This window comes from Hyla sarda, chromosome 1 (genome assembly GCF_029499605.1).
Source record: "Hyla sarda isolate aHylSar1 chromosome 1, aHylSar1.hap1, whole genome shotgun sequence".
NCBI lineage: Eukaryota > Metazoa > Chordata > Amphibia > Anura > Hylidae > Hyla > Hyla sarda.
In genome coordinates this window covers 320,366,194-320,379,430 of record NC_079189.1, presented here as the reverse complement: position 1 = coordinate 320,379,430, position 13,237 = coordinate 320,366,194, and the positions used below count along the sequence as shown (strand labels likewise).

The following is a 13,237-nucleotide window of genomic DNA, read 5'->3' as shown; positions in this document are numbered from 1 at the left end:
TAGCCTAATGGGGGGGGAAACTATACTGCCAACCTAATGTGGGGGAACTACAACCTAATGTGGGGGAACTATCATGCCAACCTAATGTGGGGGAACTATGCTGACAACCTAGTGTGGGAGAACAATGGTAAGGTACCGTATCGCAGTAGAGAGGTAGTCTTATACGGCGAGTATATCCCAATATACTTAATATTTTAACTGTAAAAGTATGGGGCCCTCTTATACGCCAGAAAACACGGTATATCTCAAATTTATTTTATTTTCTCTATCGGCTCCATTGGGGGACACAGACCATTGGGGGACACAGACCATTGGGGGACACAGACCATTGGGGGACACAGACCGTGGGGTGTATGCTGCTGTCTCTAGGAGGTATGACACTAAGGTAATAAAACAAAAAAAAAGTTAGCTCCTCCCAGCAGGATATACCCGCCTTCAGGCTCTGAGCTAATCAGTTTTAGCTTAGTGTCTGAAGGAGGTGGACATGGTCTGGATTCTCCAGACCAGGTCTTCTGATTTTTTCTGTATTTTTCTAGTATAGGGACATGTTAGTTTTTTTTTTTTTTTTATTCCTTTTTCTTTTCTGTTTTCAGGTGGGGACTCAGGGACTCCAGTTCCCTGTTTCCCCATTGCGAGTAAGGGGGCACCAGGAATGTGGAAATCCTATCGCCCGACGCCTGGGACAAGTAGTTTTGGGCGCCGGGCAGGTGAATTTTTTTTTATAGATTTAGCCCTGTATCGGGCTAGCAGGGACAGACCGACTTCCCCCTTATTTTTCTTTAATGCCGGTGTGAGGCGCAGGAGCGGATGCAAGTCTGCACCTCACACCGGCGCTCAGGGTGTATGGAGGGGGCGGCAGCCCCCAGCTGACTGCAGAGCCCCCTTATCTCCCCTCCCGGAGGATGCAGCTCTACACAAGAAGACACAGCAGAGTGAGAGAGAGGACGTAGACAGCTCGGTACACAGCTCCTCCCCTCCCCCGCACACAGCTCTATCCCTCCCCTGTCTCCACAGGACCTAATCCACCATGGGGAGGCTGCATGTTTGCACAGGGAAAACGGAGCGAGGGGGGGGGGGGAAGAGGACGTCCGGTGTGAGGTGAGATATTCAAACCCATGCAACCTCACCCCAGCCGGGACTACAGCTCTGATGTCCACTCATGGCCGGCTCAGGTTAGGAGGCCGAGAATGCAGGCGGCGGCAGGAAGGGTGGTTGTATATGCATGGTGTGAGTGTATGTGTGATGTGTATGTAATGTATAATGTGTGTATGATGTCTGTGTGTGATGTGTATGTAATGTATGATGTGGGGGGGGGCAGCGGTGGGTGTATGTATGATGTGTGCATATGTATGGTGTGAGTGTGTGTGATGTGTGTATGTAATGTATGATGTGTGTGATGTCTAAGTGTGGTGTGTGTATGTAAATGATGTGGGGGGGGGCAGCGGCGGGTGTATGTAGGATGTGTGCATATGTATGGTGAGTGTATGTGTGATGTGTGTATGATGTCTGTCTGTGTGATGTGTGTATGAATGTGATGTATGATGTAGGGGGGCAGTGGTGGGTATATGTATGGTGTGTGTGTGATGTGTGTATGTAATGTACCAAGAGCCCCACGGATGCACGCAAACACGCCTGACTGAAGACTTCACTAAAGACTCCATTAAGTAAGTTCTTCTGACTGAGGTAAGTACCCCCCCCCCCCCCCCTTTTTTCTCCATAGGTACGGACTCGCAACCTCTGGAGACCCCCTGTTTTTGCCCCACCTTCAGGTTATGGGGCTGGCTGATACAGGGGCTGCACTTTATTCTGGGGGAGCAGTGGCACCTGGGGGGGCATGTATTATGGGGCACTTAACTTTATTTCTGTGTGTGTGTTAGGTGCAAGTACATCCAGTGCCTTTATATGCGGCTGTCAGCCGCGGCACTTTCTCGGGCCGGGCGCTCCCAGCGCCGGCTTACTTTCGTTTTGCCGACATCGCCTTATTCGCGGCTGTCAGCCGCGGTGCTGTTACGAGCTGGGCGCTTCTGCGCCGGCTTACTTTCCCTTTCACTGGCAGTCTCTGCCGGCGTTTAGGCTGCCCGCTCTATTCCCCCGAGCGCATATGCGGCTATAATGTGTGCTTGGGACAGTATTTCTCGGCCGGTCTATAGCTCCGCCCACTGGGCTGGGAGCTCTGAGGCGCGAAGCAGCCTGCAATCAGCGCCGTGGGCCCGATTTTCAGTGAGAAGGGGTCTGTTACTGGGTGCCTTGCTTCAGGCACTCCCCTCCCTTCCTCTTGGCTGGCCTGTTCAGTCTCAAGCTGCACGGAGCGAGTTCTCCTCACTGCAGCTGACAGGGGACACAGACTAGGGTGAGAAAGTTTCACTCTCGCTCGTTCGTGCCCACTTACCCTGCCTGATGCCCCTTCGGTCGCGGTGAGTTCAGCCGCTCCTCCAGCTTGGGTGTCTTCCCTGACCCAGTATATGGCTGACTTGACCCAAGTCTCCCGTTCGGTGGCTGAGGCCTCCCGGGAAGTGGTGTCCGCCTTGAAGGGGTCTTCCCTGCGCAGGACCTCTGAGAGGGCCCGCTCCTCGTCTCCTCATACTTCACACTCTCACAAGCGTACTAGGGGTGCCTCGTCTGACTCTTCCATTGAGTCTTCAGATAGACGTGAGCGTTCCCCTCGTAGGTCCCGTCTCCCCTATCATCTGGGCACAAACGTCGTTCCTCCAGAGGGCGTGCTCTGAGTCGCCGCTCTGCCACGCCAGTGCCGTGTACACGGTCTGGAGCGCCCCCCTCCAGGACTGCCTCCACTCATTCTCATTCCCCTGGTGAGCTGGTGGACGAGGCTTCCGAGCCGACATCTGATTCAGAGGACCGCTCGGACTCATTGGAATGGTGAACTCATTGGTGACAGCCATAAGAGACACCTTTCACTTGGAGGACCCAGGATCTTCGGATGTCAATCCAGTGGATCCACCAATCTCCCGGATCTCTAAGGCGACTACACTGCCACCGGCAGATGCCGCTGCCTTCAAGGATCCCACGGACAAGAAGGTAGGGTCTTTAGCGAAGTTCGCTTCTGAAGCAGCTGGCTCTTCTCTTCTTCCCATCTTCGCCTCGACATGGGTGTCCAAGGCCCTGTCGGAGTGGTGCCAAAAGCTCCATCAGGATATCTTAGCGGGATCCCTCCCAGAAGATCTATCTGCTCTGGCTCTCCAATGCGCTAAAGCTGGTGACTTTCTGTGCGCAGCTTCCATGCAGTCAGCCCATTCTGCCTTTGCTGTGGGTCACCTAGCGGCTCTCAGCCGCTCTGTGGCTTAAGGCTTGGAATGCGGATGCCGCTTCCAAAAGGTCTCTCACTGAGCTTCCCTTTATGGGTGGGCGTCTTTTTTGGCGATCTAAAGTGTTAATAGCCGGCCGCGGAGATCGCCGCATGTTGGCTGTTAACGCCGACCCCCAGCTGGGGGCCGGCCGGTATGACGCGGGCTCGAGTTGGGAGTCCGCGTCATACCCAGTTAACTGCCATTGGACAAGTATAGACCTCCATGGTAGTTATCAGGCTAAAGAACTTTGCTACCCTGTGAGGTAGTTTTATTAGGGTACAAATTCGTGACAGTTGCGCTTTAACATTGTTATACATTTACCTTCACTATGCAGTAAGGTCATGTGTTTTAGTGTCAACACAGAGCACATTTCTGCATGTCCTCTTTATTTTATGTGATATTGATTCTGTTTAAGCAACCAAAAAAATATTTTATTTCTAATTGTTTAGGTTTAAGGGCATACTCCCAGGGCATAGAACAGCTAAGTAATGGAAGTTTGAGATTTCTAAATACCATGGTCCCTCAACATACGATGGTAACTTGTTCCAAATGAACCATCATTTGTTGAAACCATCGTATGTTGAGGGATCCGTGCAATGTTCAATATATGAAGGTATACTCGCCTGTCCCCGCCTCTCCGGACCATCACAGCTGCCCTGGATGTCGCTGTCCATTGCTGTCCACGGGGTGTCCCCACCGCTCCAGAGCATCTCAGCTCCCCGGGATCGTCGTTCCTTATCGCCGTCATCATGTCGCTACGCACGCCGCTCCTATTTGATGACGGGACGGCGTGCGCGGCGACATGACAGCAATGCAGGGGATCCCGAAGAGGACGGTCCAGAGCGCCGGGGGAAAGTACCGGAGCACACGGGGCACCGTAAACGGCTATCCGGCGGCAGCTGAAGCATTGTATGTTGATGCTGCCTTCAACATGCGATGGCCTCTGAGAGGCCATTGCATGTTGAAATTATCGTAGGTCGGGGGGTCACTGTAAAGGTAACTTGAAAACCTGTATAACTTTCAGTCACCAGTTGATCTGAAAAGGTTTTAGGTTTTTCCTTTATATATAATTTTTATATATTTTTATTTTTTTTCCCCTCCTTTTTGGAATACCCATTTTTAAGGGCCTTTTTTTTTTTTTTTTTTTTTTTTTTTTTTTCCCTGGAGTAATTCAGCTGAGTTAATTGTATGTCCCTTTTATTTTCATCTTTAGGTCCGATCTGATTGGTATGTGTATGTGGTTCTTTCTTCCTTGCCTTGGGTTGGGAAAGAATTATATGAGAAGAAGGATGTAGAGATGGACCGTGTTTTATCACAAGTTGAAAGCTACCTCAAGTAAGTATCAAGCGATTTTATATATAATATATATTGTGAGCGTATATAAAACTTCTTTAATATGGACACACTGCTATACAGCAATAAATCCTTAAAGGGCTTTAAGAAAAGGAAAAAGAAAAAAGAAATCCAAAGCCACTATACTACATGGATATGTTCCCCTTAAACAATCCTGCCTGATATGCATGCCTCCTGTGGTCTTCTCTGGCTACTTGATAGTCTTTGCTAGAGATGAGCGAACTTACAGTAAATTCAATTCGTCACAAACTTCTCGGCTCGGCAGTTGATGACTTATCCTGCATAAATTAGTTCAGCTTTCAGGTGCTCCCGTGGGCTGGAAAAGGTGGATACAGTCCTAGGAAAGATTCTCCTAGGACTGTATCCACCTTTTCCAGCCCACGGGAGCACCTGAAAGCTGAACTAACTTATGCAGGATAAGCCATCAACTGCCAAGCCGAGAAGTTCGTGATGAATCGAATTTACTGTAAGTTCGCTCATCTCTAGTCTTTGCCATCCTTCCCTCTCTTTGCCACATGTCAACTAAATCTTCTAGGAGAGATACAGTATGTGTTTTTGCTTAGGACACACACACACACACACACACACACACACACACACACACACACACACACACCTCCCCAGCTAAAAGGCTCATGACTTAGTGCAGGACAGAAAGCAGTGATCGCTGTCTCTCGGGGCTGCTTTACAGAGGGACTTGGACAGAGACGTAGTGGCTGGCTGGAGGACTTTTTTCCTCATACTCTGTAGGTAAGAGAGACCCAAAAAAAGGGGGAACTTCTCTATATAGATAATGAATGGCCTTAGTTCCCGGAGTACCCCTTTAATACTGAATAAGTATGAATACTATTTCTACTGCTCATGCCCTATGGATCCCCTTTATGGTCTTAACCCCTTGGGGACAGAGCCCATTATAACCCTAAGGACAGGAGCATTTTTTGCAAATCTGACCGCTATCATTTTATGCATTAATAACTCTTTGATGCTTTTACTTTATAAACTTGATTCCGAGAGTTTTTTTTTTTTTTTGTGTGACATATTCTACTTTGTTAGTGGTAAATTTACGTCGATACTTCAAGGAAAAACTAGAACATTTTTCTAACTTTGAAGCACTCTGCTTGTAAGGAATAGGGACATGTCAAATACATTACATATTGATTCACATATACACTGTCTACTTTATGTTTGTATCATAAAGTTGACATGTTTTAACTTTTTGAAGACATCAGAGGGCTTCAAAGTATAGTACCAATTTTTCCCAAAAATTTCAAAATGAGAATTTTTCAGGGACCAGTTACCGTATTTTTCGCCGTATAAGACGCACTTTTTCTTCCCCAAAACGGGGGGGGAGTTGGTGCGTCTTTTATAAGGCGAATACACACCTTCGCGGCGGTCCCTGTGGCCATCAACGGCTGGGACCCGCGGCTAATACAGGACATCACCGATCGCGGTGATGCTCTTTATTAACCCTTCAGACGCGGCGATCAAAGATGGCCGTCGAGTCTGAAGCGAAAATAACACTAACCCGGCTGTTCAGTTGGGCTGTTTGGGACCGCCGCGGTGAAATCGCGTCGTCCCGAACAGCTTACAGGCCACCGGGAGGGACCTTACCTGCCTCCTCGGTGTCTGCTCCGTGCCAGGATCCCCTGCATGGCCAGCGCTCTCCTTTGTCGTCACCCCCCCCCCCCCTCTCCAGGACTGCCTCCACTCGTACACATTCTCCTGGTGAACTGGCGGATGATAATTCCGAATCAGCATCTGACTCAGAGGACCGCTCGGATACAGTTGATACGGTGAACTCATTGGTTGCGCCCATAAGAGACACCTTCACTTAGAGGACCCAGGATCTTCGGACGTGACTCCTGAAGTATCCTTTCATCATGCTAAACCAGCACCTCAAAGGTTCAGCTCTCACGCTGAATTTGACATCCTTCTGGAATCTGCATGGAGACATCCGGAGTTTCCCGGGAATGAAGAGGGTTCAAGTGCGTTCACCTTAGAGGCAAGGTCCTTGGTGAATGGGTGTTTCCCCTCTCGGTGGATCCACCAATTTCCTGCCTCTCTAAGGCTACTACACTGCCGCTAGCAGATGTGGCTGCCTTCAAGGACTCGACAGACAAGAAGGTGGAGTGCTTCCCACCTTCGCCTCTGCATGGGTGTCCAAGGCCCTTTCGGTGTGGTGTTCAAAACTCAGTCAGGGTATCCTGACGGGATTCCCCCCCAGAGGATCTATTTTGCTTGGTTCTCCAATGCTCTAAAACTGGGGACTTTCTGTGCACAGCTTCCATGCAGTCAGTCCGTTGTGCTGTCTTTGCTGTGGGTATCCTAGCGGCCCTCCGCCGCTTCATGTGGCTTAGGGCGTGGGATGCGGATGCCGCCTCCAAAAGGTCTCTTACAGAGTTCCTTTTACTGGTACCTGTCTTTTTGACAAGCGCCTTGACGAGATTATCTCTGAGGCGACGGGGGGTAAGAGTTACTTGTTGCCTCAAAATAAGGCTTGCTTTACTTCCCAGAGGAAGTCCTCTTCTTCCTTCCGGACCTTTGGCCCCAATAAGGGGTCTGGGCAGGCGCCTTCGCGGGACAAGAAGGCTCCCTCGTTCCGGGCATGTCCGTCTTGGAAGTCAGACACCAACCGTTCCTGCTGTTTTGCGGCCAAATCGGGCAACTGCAATCCCACTTCTGCATGAAGTGAAGCCCCCACCCGCAGATTTTTCTCGGGTGGGAGGTCGTCTTACTTTTTCGAGACATCTAGACCACACTCATTCAGGAAGTCCCGAGCCCCCCGGTCTCCTTCTCTGGCGAAGCAGTTTCGGGAGGCCCTCCAGTCCCTGCTCAGGGAGTTATTGTCCCCTTTCCTCCAGGGGAATGTTTTCGGGGTTTCTATTCCAATCTTTTTGTGGTGCACAAGGAAGGAGGTTCTGTGCGACCGATTCTAGATCTCAAGCGTCTCAGCCGTCATCTTCTCTGCCACTTCCGAATGGAATCTCTCCGTTCGGTAGTGGCATCCATGGAACAAGGGGAGTTTCTTTCTTCGTTGGTCATCAAGGATGCCTACCTCCATGTTCCAATATTTCCCGGCCATCAGCGGTACCTCCGCTTTGCGGTTTCAGGAGGGGCATTTTCAATTCATAGCCCTCCCCTTTGGTCTGGCCTTGGCTTCTCGGTTCTTTACCAAGATCCTTGCGCCAGTAATAGCCCTGTTGCGGTCGAGAGGAGTCTCAATGATCCCTCACCTGGACAACCTTCTCATCAAGGTTCCCACCAGAGTCCAGACTCTAGAGAATGTGCATCTCACTCTCCAGACCCTGAATCGTTTCGGGTGGATGGTCAACCGGGACAAGTCTGTCCTCTCTCCCACCCAGTCTCTGATCTTCTTGGGACTTCAATTCAACTCGGCCTTTGCCTTCTGCTGGACAAACGTCTGACGCTCCTGTCAGTAGTTTGCTCTCTTCGGGCCCAGGCCCCAGTTTCCATCTGCAATTGCATGGAAGTCTTGGGTCGGATGGTAGCAGCCATGGAAGCCGTGCCCTTTGCCCAGTTTCAGTACCGTCCCCTTCAACTGGTGATTCTCTCTCGATGGGACAGATCTCCTGTCTCTCGATCGCAAGATTATTCTCCCTCGTCGGATCCATCAGTCTCTGCTCTGGTGGTTCAGCTTCCCCCCTTCTTCTTCTGGGGCGATAATTTCTTCCCCCTCCCCTGGCAGGTAGTTACAACGGATGCCAGTCTGTCGGACTGGGGCGGTGTGTTCAGGGACTGGATGGTTCAAGGCCTCTGGTCTCCCCGGTAAGCCCTTCTTCCGATAAACATCTTGGAACTGAGGGCGATTCTTCTTTGTCTTCTTCATTGGGAGTCCCTGCTTCAGTTCTGCCCTGTCCGCGTCCAGTCGGACAACACCACGCCTGTAGCGTACATAAATCGGCAAGGCGGCACTCGCAGCTCAGCAGCCATGGCTGAGGTGACAAAGGTTCTCATCTGGGTGGAAAACAAGGTTCCGGCCATTCGGCGATTCACATTCCAGGTGTGCTCAACTGGGAAGCAGACTTCCTCAGCCGGTCCTCAGCTGACTCCGGAGAGTGGTCCCTGCATCCTGAGGTCTTCGCAGATCTGCGACCTATGGGGCATTCCAGACGTGGACCTCTTCGCGTCCCGGCACAATCAGAAGATCCTTCCATTTGTGTCAAAGTTCTGGGACCCCCTGGCTCTAGCCGTGGACGCCCTAGTGATTCCTTGGGCGGGGTTTGCTCTGCCCTATCTGTTCCCTCCCTTCCACTTCTTCCCAGGGTTCTGAGGAAGCTCAAAGCGGAGGACATTCCTGCCATACTGGTAGCTCCAGATTGGCACCGAAGGCCGTGGTACGCCGATGTGGTCAGGCTCCTGGACGACACTCCACTGCGCCTTCCACTTCGTTCGGACCTGCTGTCTCAGGGTCCTCTTTGCCACCCCAATTTACAGTCTCTGTATTTGATGGCGTGGCGGTTGAGACCGCGGTTTTGAGAGCCCGTGGTTTCTCTTCCCAAGTCATTCGCACCATGCTCAGGGCTCGCAAGCCCTCCTCGGCAAAAATTTACCACAGTACCTGGCGGTCTTATTTTCGTTAGTGTGAAGCTCAGGTCTTGTCCCCAGTCTTCTCTCCTTCTTGCAGTCGAGATTGGAACTGGGGTTGTCTTTCAGTTCCCTTAAGGGTCAGGTTTTGGCCCTATCTATTCTTTTCCAGCGTCCTCTGGCTTCTAATTCTCATGTCTGGACCTTCCTCCAAGGAGTGGCCCATGCTGCCCCTCCGGTCACCTTCTCCCCCTTGGGACTTGAATCTGGTTCTGGGGGTCCTCCAAGGTGAACCTTTTGAGCCCTCGGGGAGATGTCCCTGCGCCTCCTTTCTTGGAAAGTGGCATTTCTTGTTATCGCCTCCATTCGGAGAGTGTCTGAATTGGCAGCTCTCTCCTGCCGTTCTCAGTTTCTGGTGCTTCACGAGGACAAGCTTGTCTTCCGGCCAGATCCTTCCTTTTTGCCTAAGGTTGTTTCGGCATTTGATCTCAATGAGGATATTGTTCTTCTGTCCTTTTGTCCCGCTCCTTCTCATTCTAAGGAGCATTTACTCCACAAACTGGTTGTGGTTCGGGCTGTTAGGCATTACCTCTCTATCTCTTCTTTGTTTTGTCAGTGCGATTCCTTTTTCGTCCTTACGGAAGGTCGTCGTAAGGGACAACCTGCTTCCAAGGCCACCACTTCTCGGTGGATCCGGTCTGCCATTTCGGAAGCCTATCGCTGTAGGGGGGAAGATTCCTCCCTTCAGGGTTGTGGTTCATTCTACCCGTTTCTGTTGGGGCATCATGGGCTCTCCAGAACAAAGCCTCGGACTCGCAGATTTGCAAGGCGGCTACTTGGTCGTCTTTGCACACTTTCTCGAGGTTCTACCGGGTTCATACCTTCGCATCGGCTGATGCTAGTCTGGGCCGTAAACTGCTGCAGGCGGCAGTGGAACAGCCGTCTGCCTGACTGACTGATTATCTGCCCACACAAGGGACGGCTTTGGTACGTCCCATGGTCTGTGTCCCCCAATGGAGTCGATAGAGAAAAGGAGATTTTTTAACACTTACCGTAAAATCTTTTTCTCGAAGGATCCATTGGGGGACACAGCGCCTCCCTTTTGGGTTTCTCTTTGGTTCTCTGTCCGAGGGTGTGTTGGGTTATATCTTTTCTTCTGGTTCTCGGACAGTTTGTGTTTTTTCCTTGACCTGTCGGTCCTCTCCTATTGCTCTGGTACTAAAACTGATTAGCTCAAGGCCTGGAGGGGGGTATATCCTGCTGGGAGGAGCCGACTTCTTTGTTGCCATAGTGTCGTACCTCCTAAAGACAGGGGTCTGTGTCCCCAATGGATCCTTCGAGAAAGATTTTACGGTAAGTGTTAATCAAAATTTTTTTACACTAAAATGTTATTGTAGCCCCATTTTTTTTTTACCTTTTTGCAAGGGGTAAAAGGTAAAAAGGCCCCCCCAAAACTTTACATTTTCTCTCGAGTAAGGAAACACCTCATATGTGGATGTAAAGTGCTCTGTGGGTGCACTAGAGGGCTCAGAAGGGAAGGAGCGACATTGGCATTTTGGAGAGCGAATTTTGCTGAAATGGTTTTTGGGGGGCATGTCGCATTTAGGAAGCCCCCATGATGTCAGAACAGTAAAAAAAAAAAAAAAAACGCATGGCATACAATTTTGGAAACTACACCCCTTAAGGAACGTAACAAGGGGAATAGTAAGCCTTAACACCCCACAGGTGATTGACGAACTTTCGTTTAAAGTGGGAAGTGAAAATAAAAAATTAGATTAACACTAAAATGCTGGTGTTACCCCAAACTTTTTTTCACAAGGAGGAACAGGAAAAAAATTCCCCACAAAATTTGTAACCCCATTTCTCTCGAGTTTGGAAATACCTCATATGTGGATGTAAAGTGCTCTGTGGGTGCACTAGAGGGCTCAGAAGGGAAAGAGCGACATTGGCTTTTGGAGAGCTAATTTTGCTGAAATGGTTTTTGGGGGGCATATCGCATTTAGGAAGCCCCCATGATGCCAGAACAGTGGAAAAAAAAAAAAAACGCATGGCATACTATTTTGGAAACTACACCCCTTAAGGAACGTAACAAGGGGTACAGTGAGCCTTAACACCCCACAGGTAATTAACTAACTTTCGTAAAATTGGGACGTAAAAATATATTTTTTTCAATAAAATCTGGTGTTTCCCCAAATTTTCACAAGGGGTAATAGAAGAAATGGGGTTAAAATTTTTTGGGGGCTTTTTCTCCTGAGTATGGAAATACCCCATATGTGGATGTAAACTGTGCTGGCGCACTACAATGCTCAGTAGAGAAGGAGCGCCATTGAGCTTTTAGAGAGAGAATTTGTTTATCATGGAAGTTGGGCACCATGTGTGTTTACAAATCGTCCCCCCCCCCCCCCTCCCCCCCGTCGTGCCAGAACAGTGGACCCCCCCGACGTGTGACCCCATTTTGAAAACTACACCCCTCACAGAATTTAATAATTCTCTCTCAAAAAGCCCAATGGCGCTCCTTCTCTTCTGAGCATTGTAGTTCGCCCGCAGAGCACTTTACATCCACATATGGGGTATGTTCTTACTAAGGAAAAAAGCCTCCCAAAATTTGTAACACCATTTTTTCTATTACCCCTTGTGAAAATGAGAAATTTGGGATAACACCAGCATTTCAGGGGGGGAAAAAAAACACTTAATTTTCATGTCCAACTTTAACGAAAATTTGTCAGAGACCTGTGGGGTGTTAAGGCTCACTATACCTGTTGTTAAGTTCCGTGAGGGGTGTAGTTTCCAAAATGGGGTCGCATTTATTATTATTTTTTTTTGTGTTTGTCAGAACCGCTGTTATTACCAGCCACCCTTGTGTAAATCACCAAATTAGGCCTCAAATGTACATGCGCTCTCACACTCCTGAGCCATGTAGTTCGTCCGCAGAGCATTTTACGTCCACAATGGGGTATTTCCGTACTCGGAAGAAATTGCGTTAGAGAATTTGGGGGTCTTTTTCTCAATTTGCCTCTTGTGAAAATGAAAAGTATAAGGCAACACCAGCATGTTAGTGTAAATTTTTTTTTTTTTTATACTAACATGCTGGTGTAGCCCCCAACTTTACCTTTTCATAAGGGGTAAAAGGAGAAAAATCCCCCAAAATTTGTAACACAGTTTCTCCTGAGTACGGAAAGATCTCATATGTGGCCCTAAACTGTTGCCTTGAAATACGACAGGGCTCTGAAGTGAGAGAGCGCCATGCGAATTTGAGGCCTAAATGAGGAATTTGCAATAGGGGCTTGTCTCCACCAAAACCCTACAGCAGTGTCTCCCAAACAGGGTGCCTCCAGCTGTTGCAAGACTCCCAGCCTGCCAAGACAGTCAATGGCTGTCCGGCAATACTGGGAGTTGTTGTTGGAGCAGGAGGCTCCATCTGGGAAACACTGCTGTATGAGATGAGTTTTCCATTTTTATTAGGGGGGTGGACATGTAAGGGGTGTATATGTAGTGTTTTACTTTTTATTTTGTTAGTGTAGTGTTTTTAGGGTACATTCACAAGGTTGGGTTCACAGTGAGTTTTCCGCTGGGTGTTTGAGCTGCGGCGGAAAATTTGCCGCAGCTCTAACTTGAAGAAGGAAACCCACTGTAAACCCACCCGTGTGAATGTACCCTGTACCCCAAACATTCAGCAGTGTCAAAACTACAACTCCCAGAATGCATGTATGGAATATACATGCTGGGAGTTGTAGTTTTGCAACAGCTGTAGGCACACTGGTGGGGAACCACTGAGTTACGAAACACTCTAGCTCAGTGATTCCAACCCGTGTGCCTCCAGCTGTTGCAAAACTACAACTCCCAGCATGTGCATTCTGGGAGTTGTAGATTTGCAACAGCTGGAGGCACACGGGTTGGAATCGCTGAGTTAGGAAACAGACTCTAGCTCAATGTTTCCCAACCAGTATGCCTACAGCTGTTGCAAAACTACAATTCCCATCATGGCCAGACAGTCAAGGATGCTGGGCGTGTAGTTCTGCAATATCTGGCCCTTC

General features: G+C 49.4%; 1 protein-coding gene across 1 annotated transcript in view; it reads left to right on the top strand.

Moving 5' to 3' along the window:
• Positions 1-13,237, top strand: part of NCBP1 (nuclear cap binding protein subunit 1) — an 80,757-nt gene that overhangs the window by 16,063 nt on the left and 51,457 nt on the right. The window contains exon 6 of the mRNA XM_056518920.1: positions 4,519-4,640. Within this exon, the coding sequence (XP_056374895.1) occupies positions 4,519-4,640 (122 nt within the window). The remainder of the gene's footprint in view (positions 1-4,518; positions 4,641-13,237) is intronic.